General features: G+C 41.7%; 1 protein-coding gene and 1 long non-coding RNA gene across 2 annotated transcripts in view; one reads left to right on the top strand and one right to left on the bottom strand.

Annotated features, from left to right (window-relative positions):
- Positions 1 to 1,240: 1,240 nt before the first annotated feature.
- LOC135338950 (NACHT, LRR and PYD domains-containing protein 5-like) lies at positions 1,241 to 4,621 on the bottom strand. Its single transcript, XM_064535044.1, has 3 exons — positions 4,176 to 4,621; positions 3,731 to 4,063; positions 1,241 to 3,570 (listed from the first exon to the last, which is right to left on the bottom strand). The coding sequence occupies exons 1-3, from the start codon at positions 4,198 to 4,200 to the stop codon at positions 1,241 to 1,243; spliced, it is 2,688 nt and encodes an 895-aa protein (XP_064391114.1). The 5' UTR covers positions 4,201 to 4,621.
- Positions 4,622 to 13,303: 8,682 nt separating this feature from the next.
- Positions 13,304 to 20,764, top strand: part of LOC135339247 (uncharacterized) — a 72,845-nt gene continuing 65,384 nt past the window's right edge. Inside the window, exons 1-2 of the long non-coding RNA XR_010395958.1 lie at positions 13,304 to 13,359; positions 13,856 to 13,924. This is a non-coding gene — a long non-coding RNA (uncharacterized LOC135339247). The remainder of the gene's footprint in view (positions 13,360 to 13,855; positions 13,925 to 20,764) is intronic.

Raw genomic sequence — 20,764 nt, 5'->3', positions numbered from 1 at the left:
TTGTACTGTGTATGTAAGTACATGTATTCATTTGTCTTACAAATACATGCATTCTTTGTCTTTTTCTGCAACTTTTGCATACAGTGGTGAATTTTTTACCTAAGAAAAAGGTCATCACTTTTCCTCACCAAAACAGCATGCGCATTATCACTTACAATATTTACGACCATTACCTACCCAGCTGCTAAAGTGGTTAGGCCAAAACCTGACCAGCCTGACCTCTTGCTACGACCTTGATCTTATGTGCAACGTTATGCTATAATTATGTGAACATTATTTCTTACTCGCCCAGGTTCAGGTTCGAAAGTATTGTGTTTGAGATCACGTCAAGCAGATAGAGAAGGTGGAGCTGGTCCTCCAGGTGAGGGTGTGTGTACAGGTAGAATTAATTTGGTAGGTACGTAAAGTGTTTAAGAAGTTTACTGCCTTGTGTCAGGTATAGTGTTGGTATGCTTGTACGGTGTATGTAAGTACATGTATTCATTTGTCTTACAAATACATGCATTCTTTGTCTTATACTAGTTGAAGTGTTTCACTGCCCTCTCTTCTCCCCACACAGGACCTCCTTCAGCTGCAATACGAGGGCCTAGCAATCATGAAGATGTTTGGAAGGGCCAAAGTGAACATTAATCTGCTCATCTTCCTCATAAACAAAAATCGACAGAGCGTTAAATTGGATTTCCACTACATTCATTGACAGTTTTATACGTACAGTGCATGTGCTCTCTGTGACACTGTAGGGAGCATTGAATTTAAACCATCATTATTACTGTGCTATATATTGACCAATTCCAACTGATTTGTTTTTAGGTAATTGTTATGTAATGTGCCGACATATTTCTAGTCTTCTGTGCACTAACTGTTTTGTAAATTGTCCTAGTAATAATATAATTGTTGTCAAAGTAAATCATGTCGAGATTAGCCTCGATCCCGGCCCATGCCGCACTTCTCTTGAAAGCCTGTGAAGGAGGCTAGCTAGGTGGAGATTATAGCATTATTACAATAGTGTATTCAGTTACATACATACAGCTAGTGCATGACATGCTCTCCGTGTCAGTAGGAAGCATTGAATTCACTCGTCACCATCTGTACATGTGCTATAATTATATTGACCAATGATAGAGATTAGATGCATAACACAACAAATTAATTAACATTTATTAATTAATTAATAACAACAATAATCATAATATAATTATAACTAAACATTAATTATTAATAATAATCAATTAATTATAAATTAATAATCTAACACATTAATCTCGGGTAGTCCATTTCTCTTCCTCTCTTTGTTAGTGTCCCTGAATACTGTCTCGATACAGGATATTAGGTGGTCGGGTATCCCCAACCATGTCAGTTCAGAGCAGTGGGTGGTTAGATGTCTGGCAAGCGTCTTCATTCCATCTTCTGTTATTGAGGCATTACCATTAATGAACAGTGTTTCAATCTTGTTGATCAGTCCAGTTGATAGCTCCTCGATACTCTGATCAGTCAGTTCACAGTCATCCAAGTTCAATGTTCTCAGAGTCTTATTAACTGCAAGTCCAGCAGCAATGTGACGACAGCTAGTCACTGTGTTATGAGACAAATCAAGATATTCGAGGGAATCGTTTGTATTCAGAAGTTGATAGAGGGCAGCTCCATTGTCGTCTGATATTGTTAGTGAGCAATTGCTCAGGGACAGGCTCTTTAATGATGTGTTAGTGGACAAGGCCGCACAGAGTTCGCAAAGTCCACTGTTACCAATGGCATTATTAGACAAATCCAATTCAGATATTGAACTAGTGTTCTCGATAATCTCAGCGATGTGTATCCCTTCTGTAGGAATATCATTATTAGAGTTAGGACACTTGGAGAGTCCTCGGGCCAGAAATTTGCAGCCTTGGTCACCAATAGAGCAATCTCGGAGGCTAAGTGTGAATCCATTACTGGTGTTGGAACAAGCTGATACGAAATATCCAACAGAGAGGCAGTCAATGGGATTCATTGTAGTGTAATCAAGATCTAGATTGTGATTAAGAAGATTAGCCACAAACACACACAGTCGCGAGTCTTCAGCTTCGTACAAACAATTGATGAGGGACAACAAAAGGGGCTTCGGCTCATAATACTTCTTCTCTTTCTCAGTTTTGACAACCTTTCTGACCAGATCAAAAACAGTGGCTGGAACTGGACACAAGAATCGAGGTAGCAAGCTGAGGATTGGTCTACTAGTTCTCAGTTTGGTGATACCAGCATAAAATTGGAAGACTGCACTGAATCGAGGACTACCAAATAGCTTCTGGAATACAGAAATTTGTTGCTTGGGAGACATGAGAGAGATGTGGATTGCTGCTAGTAGCTCTTGAATAGACAGATGGAGAAAGCAGTAGTAAACCAGATCACCATCGCTAATGATGCTGGGAACAGTTTGTAATAATCCAACGTTTGAAATGTCCTTCGTAATGCGAAGAGCAGCCAAATCACCGTCAGTAAATGTTGCTTTGTTGGCTTCAATCCCATGATATGCAAGTTGACACATTTGTACGGTCTCTGTTCTGATTTCCGAGGGCAGTGAGTCTGGGGATGTGATGTCTCCCACTGGAATGGTCTTCCCCAACTTCTCCTGGAGGTATCTCTTGAGAGAGCTTTGGACAACCGATGTGAATATCCCGTGGTTGGATGTGGGGAGGGAGTGGTTGTCAGAAAGGAAGCAATTAACGACAATGGAAGCATTGAGGGGGAGGTAGCAGCTACCTTCTACCACTGGGTTCTCTCGAATTCTCTCCAGTAGAGTCTGCACAGCTTGTGAGTCACCTTCCAGACACTCGGTAAAATACTGTTCTAGTTGATGTGGAGTGAACCCCAACACCTCCACCCTGGACGAGACTAGTGGGTGGAGCTCAGCCGAAGATGACGGTCGAGATGTTACAATCACAGCTGATTCGTGTAGGGCTCCTTTTTGTGACATGTCTGGTCGAATTAGTTTGTTAATGATTGAGTCTCTAGGGAGGTCAGAAGGAAGTTCGTCCCATCCGTCCAGCACCCACAGTACACCTTTGCCATCAGTCCCTGAAATTATTGCCCCTATTTGGCACGCCAGTGTTGAATTCCTACAAGGGAGAAGATCTTCTATTGTTTTTGCTTCTTTAACAAGGGGATCTCTCAGTCTCACGAGGATTGCAATATCAAACTCTTGGAACAGTTTCCCCTTTGCCCACTCCTGACAGATGTGTAGAGCAAGGGTGCTCTTGCCAGAGCCGGGAGCTCCTTCAATCAACACAAAGTTCTGTCTATTTCCAATCTCAGAGAAAATATTCATTAAGTCAATTGGAGTTTTTTGAAGCAAAATATCGTCAATTTTTCCTGTGATTGTTAGTTTAACAAATTCATCGTCGATTCTTCCTCTCTGTATTTTCTCCTTCTGAATCATGGCCAGTTTGAAGACTTTGTTTGTTGGGACAGGAGGCCATTGTGTGGCTGATGTGGATACTCGTGCTCTGTAGCGACTTTGTAGGTAGTCTCTGTACAAGGACAGCTTGTGGTTCAGCAGGACCCTCTCTCGGGAGGGGGGACACGAGGTGGTGGAGTCTGGGGAAACAAAACAATAGGTGAGTACCATTCCTAGTGATAGTTAATAGAGAATTGTATGTGTAACAATAGCAATTAAGGTGACAGTCCCTTATTTGGTTACAATCACTCCCACAACGTATGGTACCACAATGACCACATTCTCACATGACCGACTCACATTTGTCAGACAAGTACTTGCACACTCGAACAGCAATGTCTTCTTTGAGCAGGGAGAGTATGACGAGTAGCAGAGCTTGGAAAGTGGCGTCTAGTCCGTTGGTCAGAATCCAGAATTTCAAAGCCAGCAACATTCCTGCCAGAGTGCCATCTACATATGCTCTAGTCCTCACGTCAGTTTGTTCTCCAGGTGAGAGCTCCAATTTTTCAAGGTAGCCTTTGTGAACATTGTCGAAACATGCTGCTAACTCGGGTAGATCTGGTTCTTTTATTGTTGTATTGAGCTGCTCATCAGTTAGTTTCAATTCTGTCTTCAGATCGTCAATTGTGAGCTCTGAAAATAGATAGCAAGCACACGTACACAAGGTTAGCAATCACCAATGAGGATTTTATGCTTTAGCAATCATTGGGTTTATCCTTTATAGGAAACATGACAGTCTTTATACCTTGGTTCTGCTCTTTAGTGGCCATTCCAGCAAATAAATCTGTGCCTTGTAGCTCTCTCAGAAATATAAATCAAATGTGGTTAACAAGTGACATACAGATACCAATTGCAACCAACACGGCATGCGCAAGGAACACGTGGTCAGGCAGTCAGTGAAAGAACAAGAAAACTTCTCTTCTGGGTCTATCCTATAATTCTCAAGATTTCCCTTGCTGATCTATCCTGTAATTCTCTATACAAAGATGACCACTACCTCCTCGAGCACATCCCCAACTGGAACACCGCCGATCAGTTCTACCAACCAGACGACAACTACGAAAACTCTCAACACCATGATTGCCAATTCTGTCCAGGCAGCCCTCGGCGCGGTGTTACCAACGATCATCATCGCATTGGACCAGCGGATTCAGGCAGCAGTCCAACAACACCGCCCCACAGCCGTCCCCTCATCAGTCTCACCATCAGTCCCACCATCAGTCCCCTCATCGATCCCAACCATCTCTGCTTCCGGCTCGGGTACCCCACGGAGTCCCCCTGTTGTCAGCACCGGAACGGCAGGTATGTCAAGTACCTCACTAGCACATGTTCCCCTCGTATCCACTAGTGCCCCCCGTACTCAAACCCGCATGAGCCTCCCCACATTATCGACGATACCAAGCATTATTCCGTTACTTCGACCAAGCCATGCAGCTACACGGTATATACATGCACTGGTGGCCAAGTGTTCTCACCATATAGGCCATAGTGTATGGTGCATTATACTTGATAAAAATACTTGTGGTCATACGATCGACTGTAAATAATATCCATAACGGACTGTCCACAGTATTTCGTTGCTTTTTGCTTTGTTTTGTTGTGTAACATTGATAGCTTTCAGGTCCAACATACTCTTTATTTATTCTTGATCAATTGTTCCCTCCAGTGTAGACATGTATCCCCACGAAGACAGCAAGTAATTATAGCAGGTAATTTTCGTGGGCAAGCTGACCTCCACGAAATTTTAACGTAGGCGTGGTTTACCGGAATGCAGTGCAGGCAACGAGACTAAACAAATTTTTACTCACAAAAACCACCGTTTTTCGAGTTGAACGAATTTTTTACTCCACGAAAACTGCCCGCTATACGGTACCTACATGTACATGTGTATTGTACCTTTCCACTCACATGAACTCCCTCAGTGTACAGTATGTATCATGTACCCCCACAGCCCCCCAGTGTACAGTATCTATCATGTACCCCCCACAGCCCCCCAGTGGACCACCTGGATACCAAGGTGAAGGAGTCCTGGGAGACCAAACAAGGGATCCTCGGCACACTCTCTAAGTGTGTTGCCGTGGCAGCAGACAGCTCTCTAGGTGAGTCTCCATGGTAAAGTACTTGTATGGTTGCACATATTATTTTTGGGCCATTTTCTAAAGAAGGCTATACGCATTTATTCTTCGTACGTAGATACTTTCATAGCTGTTATTAAAGTTTGTACATGACATTGTATGTTTTGACACTGGCTTAATCTTTATAATTATACGTACCGTATTACTAGAATAATTTTGCGGGTGAAAAACCTTTTCGAATGAGCCAAATCAGCAGAAAATTTGACCTTTTGCGATCTAACTATTGCGTTCTGGCAAGGATCGTGTGTATTTACTAGAAATGATTTAGGTTTTGCGGATATTATTGTTGCGAATTGATCAACCCTCGCAAAATTCGCAAATGTTTGATGCTCGCAAAACATTCTAGTAATATGATAGTATGGTTTAATTCCACGCTTTAATCTGCATACATGTATTTACATTACTTAGCTCGTGTCCACTCATGCAGGTCCGTCTGTACTGGTCCGCCACCTTCGTATCTCCATAGAAACCGTTTCAGAAGGCCCCTCCGACCTCACGTCCTCTCTGACCTTTCAGCAATCCATCACTATCACTGTGGGGGAGTTTGCAGGAGTCCTTCCCGACTATCACAAGCCAGATATACTGGGGCTCATCAACTCTTATGTACCCGTGGCCTCAGGGGGTCTTGATAGTGGAGCCACCACTAGTACTGGACTGTCTGTACATCCTCTGGCACCTCAAGACACTCAAAACAGGTGAGAATTGTAATTATGAAGCTGTTGCTTCATTTAGCTATTTGTGTACAAGTATGTGTTTAGTTTCCTGTCATAAACACTGTTCGTGTTCTCTGATTCTGGTGCCTTCGTGAATCCTGTTTATAGCAGTAACCTTTAGTAGACTATATTATAGAGAATGACCTGCTTATAATTATGTGACCATGCACAATAGACTGCGTGCATTACTAAGTGTTTAAGCTTCCATAATTGTATTCTCTCCTTTATTATGCAGCCCCATGTTGACTACCTCCCTGGTCAAGTGTTTGAGGGCGGTGGCTGACACCTGTCACGCATCAGTGCTAGAGCCGGCGTTCCCAGGGCAACTGTTTGCATCCCTCGTTCAATTGCTCCTCATACGAGAGCCCAACACACAGCTGGATGTGGCCCTACTCTGGCATCGTCTCGTACAATACCATGCCAACAAGGACAAGATTCCTCTCAACACGTATGTGGATGTGTGTGTGTGTGTACCTTGCTATGTTCAGTGTGCATTTGAGGCACACTATATTTTATTTGTTAGTTACACAGGTCCATATGAGCTTTTGTCTTAGCTTTCACTACATGTATGTCATGTGCAGTGCATACAGCTACATGTACGTGTATTTATACCCTCCCATTGTGCAGTGATTGGGTGAGTCTGGAGGGTGTGGTTTAGAAAGGATTCCTCTCTAAAACAGTCAACTCTCTCTTCACCAATCTCCTGGAACTGGCCAAAACTCTCTGCACTAGCCCTGCTAACACACTCGCTTTCTACCAACTCGTATTTCTCCTGACACTGGAATTCTCTTATCAAAGGCTCTCAGATATACTGGTCTTCCTACACCAGCTGCAAGAGCTTGCTGTGAAGGAGAAAGGTCTTGAGGCACATCACAGAGTGGTGCTACATGCTACAGTGGCAGGTGTGCTGTATCTAGCGTCCAAGATTAGTCGAAACGAGGTACTCAAGACGCACATCGATGGAGTGATTGCTAAGAGGAAGGAGACAGCTCCGAAGGCTATTGTGGGACATTCTTCTAGAAGGGTGAGTGTGTGTGTATAGGGGGGGGGGGGGGCAGTCTTCTAAAGGGTGAGCAGTGTGTCCTACAGGGGGGAAGGGGGATATTCCCCCTAGCTCCAATTCCCCCCCCCCTAAAATTTGCATGTAGGTACTAGTTGGGGTCCATAGCTGGCAATTTTACATACTAACAGCAAGAGTTCATCTATTATGAACTCTCTTGCTAACAGTTTGACCCTTTACCAGTAAATTTGGTAATGATCATCACATGTATTTGCTCTCAATACTAATTACAATGTTGTTTGCATAAGAGTAGATCTTTATCAAATGCATTATTTTGTTTTTCTTTTACCTTCTAGAAGTGCAGTCATCTAGACATGGAGGAGAAGCTGCTCAAGAGATATCAAATCATGGACCCGGGTGTCATGGCTGAGCTGGAGTGAAAATTGGAACTATGCAGATGTGAGTGGTTTTAAATTAGCATGTATGCAAGCAAGCACACTGTTTCTGTGGTACATGTATATCAGACTAATCTTACAGGTTGCAGTAGATTTGTTGTGTCATATCCGCGAGGTACCGGTTAAGCAGATGTTACATGTACGTGCCCATTCATATCTCTCACGCTAGAGGTTAGGGGTCACGTGACTGCGATTAGGTTTTGGGGGAATACGGAAAGAGGGGCCCCTGTGATTAGCAGTATCAAGAGTTTATGATAGAGAGAGAGTATCGAACGTAGGCATACTGTACATGAGATGTATGCAGAGAGTAACGTGACTTCCTGTATCTGTCACAAGCTTGGAATTTGCACACTGACCAATCCAAGCGTGGGTGTAATCTATCAACCCATCCAAGTGTGGGTGATGTAATCTACTTTCTTGATAGATTACATCACCCACACTGGATTGGTCAGTGTGCAAATTCCAAGCTTGTGACAGATACAGGAAGTCACGTTACTCTCCGCATACATCTCATGTACAGTATGCCTACGTTCGATACTCTCTCTCTATCATAAACTCTTGGCAGTATAAAGAGCCTCATTTAGCCCCTCCCCCTCCTAATCGAAACTATAAGTGAGAGGCATGCATTAGCACATCGCAGTTTGCAACACTCGTTATTATTAGAGAGTTTTCATGATTTTAGTCCATTTATCATCTGTTGGTTTAAGTTACCGTAATGCCGGTTTATCATGTTTTCCTGTTCCTTTGCACAGTTTGTGTGTGTTATGTCACTGTGATCGACCCACCCCATGCTGGAGGTTGATGTGAGTTGAGACTGAGAATGATGCCCTGTCAGTAATGAACCCGAACACTCACTCATGCCTTCAAGAAGTTTAGGTAAGAAATAATATTATGTTTACCAAAGTTATGGTTAAAGAGTTTATAATACTGTAGGACTGGAAATATTTCGTATTTTAAATATTCATACAGCCACGTTGAGCCTATTGCTGTAGAATAGTTTTGTAGTTTTGTAGTTTTATTTTTCGTACAGTGTATGATGCTCTACAGTACGAAATATACAAACATTTTCACCATACAACCTCTACTTATACGGTATGTCACAAATACTCACTATTGTCAGGGTTTCAAGCAGGATTTTTAGCTAAGGGGGGAAATGACGACGGCCGTACGCTGTTGAACATTTGGGGGAGTTCAGGGGGCAGCCACCGGAAAAATTTGGCGGAATGATTGTCTAACGTGCAATTTGGAGGTTTTGTGCTTAAAACTATTCAGTCTAGTTCCTTACTGCATTGTACACCTTCAACTCACCTGAAAAAACATTTTTTTAAGCAAAATAGAAAAGGTACTCAAATTGACCTCTAGTGTGTTTACAGAGCTTATGGCCCCACTATGTACATGCACTGCCTATGGTCCCACTATGTACATGCACTGCTTATGGTCCCACTATGTACATGCACTGCCTATGGTCCCACTATGTACATGCACTGCTTATGGTCCCACTATGTACATGCACTGCGTATGGTCCCACTATGTACATGCACTGCTTATGGTCCCACTATGTACATGCACTGCCTATGGTCCCACTATGTACATGCACTGCTTATGGTCCCACTATGTACATGCACTGCTTATGGTCCCACTGCACTATGTACATGCACTGCCTTTGCACTGCCTATGGTCCCACTATGTACATGCACTGCCTATGGTCCCACTATGTACATGCATTGCTTATCCCTTTACCGGTCAATCGTTCAATCGGGAAAAGGGTCATCACTTTAGTTTGAATTTGAATTTGTGGTCAGCCCAACCCACCAACTTAGCTTGATTTGATCGCCGCCCCCCAATGAAGACTTCTTTGGGGAGGGCCACGGAGGGCGTGGCCAGACTAGCTTAGAAGATGGGCGTGGGACAATGATTGTGCACACCCACGTCACACACACACACTAGCCAGCCCTGCTGCTTGCCTCGATGGAAGTATGTGTGGCCTTTAAAAGTTGTAGCTGGTCTATACCTTCAATTTGACTGGTAAAGGGACACAGTAGGACACACAAAAGATGAGTTGTGTCTGGAGAAAGTAATATTAAACTTAGCATCTTTAAAGGTGGTGTAGATGGAAGCAGTAGCCAACAGACAATGGCTGAACATAAGCAGTTAAGATCACCTGTAAAAAAAAAAAAAGAGTACAAAGTCACAGTGCTTCCAGAGCCAATCCAGTTTCAAGTGTCAAGCAGCTCAGCAAAACCAGTACTTCAAAGCTCTCACAATCTACCACACAATCCAATATCAACATTGATCAATATAATTATTGACAAGTTAATAGCATCATAGATAGAGTAGAAGAGGGATTGGAAACGGAAGTACCCTCGAAGTACCATCCGTGTATCTCCGCGGTTTTAATCGAGGCTTACTTTTTTAACACGAGGGCTAAACATGAATAATTCATGAGAATTGTTTTGCTCTCTGTAAGAAGTCCACGAGCAGTTCTTCTGCTAAACATCAACTTTCTCTAATACTTGAGGCCATTTGGGACACAGGACACTATTTAGTTACAAAGCCTTAGCTATATCAAAGGTACTATAGGAACACAAGCATGAAAAAGCGCTCTGTGTACCTCTAGCTACTTCACGACAATCGAGATTATATTTTCTTTGTTTCCAATTGATACCTACTATCAGGGGGCATGTGATTCAGTAATGGGGGTAGCTCTGAGATGTATGCTTTGGACACAATAAGTTTCCCGGGCTTTTGTGGGAGTTATGAGGAGATACACGGATGGTCCCAGAGCCACTACATAGACTTCATTGTAAAACATCACGTGAATCACTTCCATTTCCAATCCCTCTCTACTCTATCTATGATAGCATGCTCCTTTGTTGTAATATTTACAACAATTTGACCTGTAAAGGTCCCACTATGTACATGCACTGCCTATGGTCCCACTATGTACATGCACTGCTTATGGTCCCACTATGTACATGCACTGCTTATGGTCCCACTATGTACATGCACTGCTTATGGTCCCACTATGTACATGCACTGCCTATGGTCCCACTATGTACATGCACTGCCTATGGTCCCACTATGTACACGCACTGCTTATGGTCCCACTATGTACATGCACTGCCTATGGTCCCACTATGTACATGCACTGCCTATGGTCCCACTATGTACATGCACTGCCTATGGTCCCACTATGTACATGCACTGCCTATGGTCCCACTATGTACATGCACTGCTTATGGTCCCACTATGTACATGCACTGCCTATGGTCCCACTATGTACATGCACTGCCTATGGTCCCACTATGTACATGCACTGCCTATGGTCCCACTATGTACATGCACTGCCTATGGTCCCACTATGTACATGCACTGCCTATGGTCCCACTATGTACATGCACTGCCTATGGTCCCACTATGTACATGCACTGCCTATGGTCCCACTATATACATTCACTGCCTATGGTCCCACTATGTACGTGCACTGCCTATGGTCCCACTATGTACATGCACTGCTTATGGTCCCACTATGTACATTCACTGCCTATGGTCCCACTATATACATGCACTGCTTATGGTCCCACTATGTACATGCACTGCCTATGGTCCCACTATGTACATGCACTGCTTATGGTCCCACTATGTACATGCACTGCTTATGGTCCCACTATATACATGCACTGCCTATGGTCCCACTATGTACATGCACTGCCTATGGTCCCACTGTGTACATGCACTGCCTATGGTCCCACTATGTACATGCACTGCTTATGGTCCCACTATGTACATGCACTGCCTATGGTCCCACTATGTACATGCACTGCCTATGGTCCCACTATGTACATGCACTGCTTATGGTCCCACTATGTACATGCACTGCCTATGGTCCCACTATGTACATGCACTGCCTATGGTCCCACTATGTACATGCACTGCCTATGGTCCCACTGTGTACATGCACTGCCTATGGTCCCACTATGTACATGCACTGCTTATGGTCCCACTATGTACATGCACTGCCTATGGTCCCACTATGTACATGCACTGCCTATGGTCCCACTATGTACATGCACTGCTTATGGTCCCACTATGTACATTCACTGCCTATGGTCCCACTATATACATGCACTGCTTATGGTCCCACTATGTACATGCACTGCCTATGGTCCCACTATGTACATGCACTGCTTATGGTCCCACTATGTACACGCACTGCTTATGGTCCCACTATGTACATGCACTGTTTGATGTCCTTTGCAGTACTTCGTACTAACAGTTTCTTTAGCCTTCACACTGCTTTCCATACATTCAGTGAACGGTTAGTAGCTACATGTATATCATATCTGCTGGTATATGCAAGCTAGTCCCCGCCCATTCTCCATTTCAGATCCTCACCATAATTTGTATGTGAGTTTCCATATATACCACCAAGAGTAGATCGTGAGAGCATTTACTATAATATTGATGCCACATTATAGCGGGTAATTTTTAAGGGTCTCGCAGATTAGCCATTTTTGTAAACCTCAAAAAGTACCCATTTAACATACAAGTGCTAGAAGCCATCATTGCTTAGGACCACATGTTGTTTGCATAGCAACATTGTATGGTATTTTGTTGTTTTGTGGTAATGCAGTCAGCAAACAGCTGTACCACTACCACATGGTGGTTGTATTACCTGTGTGTGTGTGTGTACATGATCGACCACCATGCAATTTGAGTTTGCATGCAGCAAAAATGCAAAAATATTCATCATGATAATGTGTGTAGCTTTATGTTATGTAGCTTTGCACCTCCACCGAGGCATCAGCACCCGCGGTGCTTACATGTACCTGCAATTATATAACTACTGTACCACTACCACGATGTTGTGATGGTTGTATCTGTATACCTGTGTGTGTGTACATGACCACCATTCAATCTATTACCCAGTCTGAGAGACTTGTGATGAAGGAAGAGGTCAAGAAGGCACTGGATCGCTGTGAGGAGTTGGAGCAGAGCAGTGTGCCGATGGTGTATACTCGAGTGCTACAAACAACAGGTAATAAAAGTGGTACAGTATACCTGTACAGATTATGGCCTACATTATGCACTGCATCTATGTACATTAAATTAGTACTGGACTAGATATTATTTGTTGGTGAAAAACGCCAAATCAGCATCGTTAACTTTCCATGATTATTGTCTGGTTATATCTGTTGATTTAAGAGTTTATCGTGTTTTTCCTGTTCCTTTGCACAGTTTGAGGCTGAGAGTGCTGCCCTGTCAGTAATGAACCCGTACACTCGGACGCCTTCAAGAAGTTTAGGTATAAGAAATATGATAACCAAAACTGAATTTGTAGTCAAATAGTTGAAAGTGTGTATATACGAATGATGGTCATGTGATGATGCCATGTGTGTTTCTACCTTCTACTAAAGTATCGTATGATCTAAATTGCACATTAACTATTTGGTTGCCATGCAGAGGGTATGAATATACATACACTCATTGTACCCCCCACAGAGAGTTCTTGCGAGCATCGACAGTGGACCCCCTGGACAGAAGGCTGGGTATCAACAAGTACTCTGACGTGACCAAGCCAATCATCCATACATCAGCGTCCATGGAGATATGCTCCACCCACTCTGTGAGTCTCCGTATACTTGAGTGAGAGTATAGCCGTTATACTAGCATACTTCTATTAAACAACATGATAATCATCACATGTGCCATTAATTGCTCTGGTACGTACTTTGTCCACTGTTTGACTGAAGCTCAGACTCTACTACTAATCTAGACTTTAACAATTCCTCCAGTGTGAGGCTATTAACTTATTTTTATGCCCCAATCTTCATGCAGGGGCATAGCAAGCAACTTTAAAGTGGTCAGGCCAACTAACAATTAAAGGTCAACTGTTTTTCTACTATTGGAACTTTGCATACAGTGGTGAATTTTTTACCTAGGAAAAGGTCATCACTTTTCCTCACCAAAACAGCATGCGCATTTCACTTACAATATTTACGACCATTACCTACCCAGCTGCTAAAGTGGTTAGGCCAAAACCTGACCAGCCTGACCGCTTGCTACGACCTTGATGCAACGTTATGCTATAATTATGTGAACATTATTTCTTACTCGCCCAGGTTCAGGTTCGGAAGTGTTGTGTTTGAGATCACGTCAGGCAGATAGAGAAGGTGGAGCTGGTCCTCCAGGTGAGGGTGTGTGTACAGGTAGATGGTAGGTACGTAAAGTGTTCAAGAAGTTTACTGCCTCGTGTCAGGTATAGTGTTGGTATGCTTGTACGGTGTATGTAAGTACATGTATTCATTTGTCTTACAAATAAATGCATTCTTTGTCTTATACACCAGTTGAAGTGTTTCACTGCCCTCTCTTCTCCCCACACAGGACCTCCTTCAGCTGCAATACGAGGACCTGGCAATCATGAAGATGTTTGGGAGGGCCAAAGTGAATGTTAATCTGCTCATCTTCCTCATGAACTTTTAAAATCCTCAGAGTGTTAAATTGGATTGCCATTAACAAATTGCATGTATTCATTGACAATTGCATGTGAGCATTCTTCAATTATTTATATCATCTGCATGTACTATTGACACGTTGCAATTGATTAATTAACGACCTAATGTTCTAACATACTATGTACTTCGCTACTTTTCTCTAAATTGTCATTGAATGATATAATAGTCCTATTCGTTTAAGAGCCTGGAATTTTGATTGCTATTTGAATTGTGCTGAGCTGGCCCACCCTTTTACATTGTAAAATCAATGTGTTTTTTCTATGGTGTATGGTGGGCCGTTTGTTTCAAAATTCAAAATTAATGTTATATTTTCATTCAGATTACAATACATTCATTCAAGATGCATATACAGTATTCATTCAAGGTTAGTGGATCTTTGGATCAATTTAAATTTGTTTTGGGCAGAATTTCAAATCGATAGAAATTTATATATTTTTTGATTTTGAATATTTTGAAACTGCAAGAGTACATGCAAATGAGTGCATTCTACTTTTAATTTCTTGAGGAAGAATTGGTCCTGAGTTTCGTGCAGAAAAAGCATTTTCAATTTTTGACCATCACTAGCGCTTATAGCATCCACAGGGTTTGCTTAAAATGACCTTTGTACTCTTGAGAAGCCATGCTCCAATGCAATGCTAAATATAGCCAGAATAATTATAACCTTGCCAACTGCTAGCCTTGATATCCCAATCACTTCCTCGAGGCTAGCCAACTGCACGACTCTGCTATGTATAATATAATAATGTACTTCCTTAACTGTACATAATTAATATTATTAAACATTTCAATGTTGAAGGATCAATTAAATTATGATATTATTGTGTGTGTGTGTGTGCAATCGAACAACTGTATGATTATATGTATAGTACCGTCTGTATGCTGGGAACACTCATCTATTGGCCATGGTACTTGGAACACCTATACAGACAGGGGTGTAATTGTCATTGTCAATCAGGGTGGGATACAACTGTTAACATAACCTGTACGCATACAAGCTAGGTGCACATAATACTGATTTTATAACAGACTATAAAGTGCACAGCTTCTTAGAGTACAAAGGTCATTATAAGCTAACCCCTGTGGGTGCAAAATATGAAACTGCTTTTTTCTGCACGAAACTCAGGACCAGTTCTTCCTCAAGAATTGAAAATAGAATGCACTCATTTGCATGTACTCTTGCAGTTTCAAAATATTCAAAATCAAAAAATATATAAATTTCTATCGATTTGAAATTCTGCCCAAAACAAATTTAAATTGATCCAAAGATCCACTGACCATTCAAGACATGCAATTGTCATTCAAGATTTTAATGCATTCAAGTCGACAATAATTATTCAAGATATGCATGCCATGCATGCATATACAGTCATTAAAACACAACATTTATAAGATGTCCTTTGCTTAATGCTCAAAACTCGAAGGTCGGCAACGAACCCCTGACCTCTTGTTAATTTTCGTCAATCAATGTCATGTTTCTGGTTTGGGAATCACCTTACCACTACTGAGGGAGGGAGTTGATTATTGTGAACCCCATTTCCTGTTAATTAAAACAACTACACCATGCAATAAAACCACAAAGTGTGGCTAAAGTCATCTGAAATTATGCATGTTTATGCATCCATCAAAATCTTGAATCTTGAATGAATAATCTTGAATACTCTTGAATGAAAATTGCACATCTTGAATGAATGTATTGTGATTTGAATGAAAATGTAACATTTGAATTTTGAAACAAACGGCCCACCATATTTTGCAGCCTCTGCATTCTGCAATGCATGCGCTATTATTCTAAATAAAGGAAGTTTGTAAAATATTGAAGTAAGAGCTACACAATGGTTTTTGTCCCAGAGAGTGCTAGTGTTTGTCAACTATCAGTGAGCTAGCTGGTCTTGAAGATACCTACTATATACACAGTAAGTGCATGCAGTAGTAGTAGAATTGTGTAGAGATGTTCCACCATCTTTGAGCATTAGTTTGTCAACTGTCAGTGAGCTAGCTGGTCTTGAAGATACCTACTAGCTATATACACAGTAAGTGCAGTATAGTGCAGTGCAGTAGTAGTAGATCTAAGAGGTAAACTAATGCTCAAAGATGGTGAAACATCTCCTCTACACAATTCTGCAGATGACTACTATATGTATATAAGATGTTCCATCATTCTTGAGCATTAGACTACCTCTTAGATCTACTACTACTGCACTTACTGTGTGTAGACGTTGTTTGTTTCGAATGTTATAACCTACGAAAATGACCTGCTATATAGTATGTACTGAATATGGCTTAGGCCAGGCCAAATACACAATTTATACATGATGCCGATTGCGTCTACATTACTTTGACAATGGCCGTTTTTAATTTTGCCATGTAAAAGGTTGCATCTTTGGTACTGTATCAGTTAGTCAGGGTTTCATCTAGTAGGGGGGGGGTGGTTCTTCCCCCCCCCAAATCTTGTAGAATAATGACATCATCACATTAGTATTAAATCAACTTTTTTTAAGTGGGCATAGCCAAACACTTGCGCTTACGCACTCCCAAATCCCCCCCCCAACTTGTTATCCTAGATGAAACCCTGTTAGTGTATTAGAGAGTACAAGAATGATTTGTCAGAACAATCTCATGTACCTCTTTGGTAAACATACACTAACTGTGTTGTACTGACTTTCATTGAATCACACTGTATCACACGTCACTCCCCTTGCAGCTGTACAATGAAGTACATAGCTGCGATAAAATCCTTCAATGTTGTGGATAGGCAATCAGCTGTCTACTGACCAGGTGTGTGTGGGCGGGGAATTGTGCGCTCAATAAGTGATAATCCTTATTAGTTGCTTAAAACCTGATACACAATTTCAGTCAATCAATTTTTCCATGCCCCACAGAGACGTAACCTATAGCTGTGCTCCATTTGCCTCGGCTGGAAAAAATGTGAGTCAATTAGTGACTTTCTATGACATTTATTCCCGGAACTGAATCATAATATGACTCTCACTGTTCCCTCCCCACAGAGGGTTCTTCCTGTGGGCATCGACAGTGGACTCCCCGGAGAGATAGCTGGGTATTGACGCGTACTCTGACGTGATCAAACAAATCATCTGCATCAGTGTCCATGGAGATATGCCCCACCCATTCTGTAAGTCTCCACCTACGTACTGGAGAGTGCATAGCAGATACTAACATACTTGTGTTGTGTGCTTAGATCTTTAATACGGGCTGTCTATATACTAAATAGAATATAATTATGCTTTCAATTCCTGCGTACATTGGTGTGTCACGGTATTGATGTTAAGAGCTTCGTATGTCTCTTGTCATTGATGTACTATTCTGGGAATCCCTCTACTATGATCAAACAACATGATAATCATCGACATCTGCTCTTAATATTATTGCTCTTGTACGTACTTTGTCCAGATTCTACTACTAATCTATTTCAGTGTGAGGCTATTGACTTATTTTATGCCTCTATGTGTAACGTTGAGCGCTATGTTAACACTCCCCCAGGTTCAGAAATGTTGTGTTTAAGATGACGTCAGTGGATGTGAGCAAGTTTGAGGTGTCTGGTCGTTTCCTGGGCAGGCAGATAGAGAAGGTGGAGCTGATCTTCCAGGTGAGGGGAGCAATAAAGGGAGTACTAATATGATTTTGTGTTATGTAGAATACATGCATTCTTTGTCTTATACCAGTTGAAGTGTTTCACTGCCCTCTCTTCTCCCCACACAGGACCTCCTTCAGCTGCAATACGAGGGCCTGGCAATCATGAAGATGTTTAGAAGATGTTTGGGAGGGCTAAAGTGAAGGTTAATTTGCTCATCTTCCTCATAATTATATGAACAAAAGGCATCAGAGCGTTAAATTGGATTTTCACTAGCAAATTGCTTTGTGTTCATTGACAATTTACTGTGCATGTGAGCATTTATCATTATTACCAGGAGAAGCCCTTGTTATGCCTCGAGGCGTAGCCGCACGAGGGCTACGGTAAAGCTGACTGTGTGCGTGTGCGTGTGTCTGTGTGTCTGTTATTGTTACCAAGGAGAAGCCTTTGTTATTGCTGTGCTATTAACAAGTTGTAATTAATTAACAACATTTGTTTTTATAGTGTCTAACATAATTATATATACTAGTATATAATACTTCACTACTTTTCTCTATGCATTTAAATTGTCATTGAATGCATTATGGCAGAATTAAAATCAATTGTCAAAACTGTATGAATAACAATCAATCTCAATTAATAATCAATCAATTAATTATAATTGTTGCCCCTATTTGGCATGCCAGTGTTGAATTCCTACAAGGGAGAAGATCTTCTATTGTTTTTGCTTCTCTAACGAGGGGATCTCTCAGTCTCACCAGGATTGCAATATCGAACTGTTGGAACAGTTTCCCCTTTGCCCACTCCTGACAGATGTGTAGAGCAAGGGTGCTCTTGCCAGAGCCGGGAGCTCCTTCAATCAACACAAAGTTTCGTGTATCCTCAATCTCAGGGAAAATGTTAGTTAAGTTAAACGGAGTTTTTTGAAGTAAAATATCGTCAATTTTCCCCGTAATTGTTAGCCTAACAAATTCATCGTCGATTCTTCCTCTCTGTATTTCCTCCTTCTGAATCATGGCTAGTTTGAAAATTGTCTTTGTTGGGACGGGAGGCCATTGTGTGGCTGATGTGGATACTTGCATTCTGTAGCGACTTTGTAGGTAGTCCCTGTACGAGGACAGCTTGTGGTTCAGCAGGACCCTCTCTCGGGAGGGAGGACACGAGGTGGTGGAGTCTGGGGAAACAAAACAATAGGTGAGTACCATTCCTGGTGATAGTTAATAGAGAATTGTATGTGTAACAATAGCAATTAAGTAGACAGCAACATTCCTGCCAGAGTGCCATCTACATATGCTCTAGTCCTCACGTCAGTTTGCTCTCCAGGTGAGAGCTCCAATTTTTCAAGATAGCCTTTGTGAACATTGTCGAAACATGCTGCTAACTCGGGTAGATCTGGTTCCTTTATTACTGTATTGAGCTGCTCATCAGTCAGTTTCATTTCTGTCTTCAGATCGTCAATTGTGAGCTCTGAAAATAGATAGCAAGCACACAAGGTTAGCAATCACCAATGAGGGTTTTATGCTTTAGCAATCATTGGGTTTATCCTTTATAGGAAACATGACAGTCTTTATACCTTGGTTCTGCTCTTTAGTGGCCATTCCAGTTAATAAATCTGTGCCTTGCAGCTAGCTAGCTCTAGATTTCTCTGAAATATATTATTGAGTGTTGTTGTTTTTGCATGACTTGCAAAAAAAGTGGGTGTATCTCAGATATCTAAGATTGAGATACACCCACTTTTTACATTCACCACACCCACCAAAGACATATTGTTTTCACCCACAGAGCTAGCTAGAGCTAGAGACAAAACCTGGCTCCATTGCTAAAGTATTACAGCATTCTCCCAATGGAAAGATGGTGAGTCAATTTATTAGCCATAGATGATTGTCTGGTTCATCTCTTGGTTTATGTTACCTTGTAAGGTACGTCGTGGATCATGTTTTCTGTTCCTTTGCACAGTTTGAGGCTGAGAATGCTGCCTGTCAGTAATGAACCCGACGTATTCAAGTAAGAAATGTGATTACCGTAAGACCTTTAATTAAAGCAACACTTTTTAAAACTTATTGAAGCCAGAGATCGCTTCTTTTGGAGGTTGAAAATCATGTTGAAGACCTGGTGTCCATTATTTAGAGGGTCTCATCTAATTGGAGGTATATGTAACTCTACTCAGTCTACTTGCCTCGATTTCTATAGCCACTTAAAAACGTATTTTCCAGTGAGTTAGAATCTTTACTACTTTACTAGGGTGTGCCTACATTTACCTCCATTTAGGACGCGGCATTAAAAATTAATTGTCAACGCAGCTGTCGCTACTTTTAGAGGTCATAAATTTACCTAACCTCGAAGGTGTCCTCTCTGGTGAGTGGGTTGGGCAAGTGTGTACCTACAGCTGTGTACATGTAATTATTCTTAGCCAATTTTTTGAGAGGCCGCTAATAACAAGAGTCCCATAATAAGAGAGAGAGAGTATCCAACGTAGCATAAGATGTATTTGGAAAGTAGCGTAACTTCCTGCTTTGTAACTGATCAATTTAATTGATGACGTGTTTCAGACAGGGTGTCACGTTACTTTCGGAATATATCTGATGCAAGATAGCGATGCGTTCGATACTCTCTCTTTTTTACTATGAGCTCTTGACTTATTGTACTGCTCCCAGGGTACATGTATAATATGGATCAAGTATGTATGGTCGACTTTAACTGAGCACCCTTGTATTAGCCATAGTTATAAGCACTGCAATAATTATGTCCTTAGACAACGAACTTGCATGTCTGTTTCTGAGGTACCGTATATCTTCTAATTTATCGCCTCAGAAACTTCTAATTATCCCTGACACTCTTGCCTGCCAATTTTCGTTGTTCTAATACAACGGACACTCTTGTGCTTTAATATTACATTTGTCCGGACAATACCTTGAAAAGTTGAGTTA

Source organism: Halichondria panicea, chromosome 7 (genome assembly GCF_963675165.1).
Source record: "Halichondria panicea chromosome 7, odHalPani1.1, whole genome shotgun sequence".
Taxonomy (NCBI): Eukaryota; Metazoa; Porifera; class Demospongiae; order Suberitida; family Halichondriidae; genus Halichondria; species Halichondria panicea.
The sequence above is the reverse complement of the archived record's forward strand: the minus strand, read 5'-3'. Positions and strand labels throughout refer to the sequence as shown.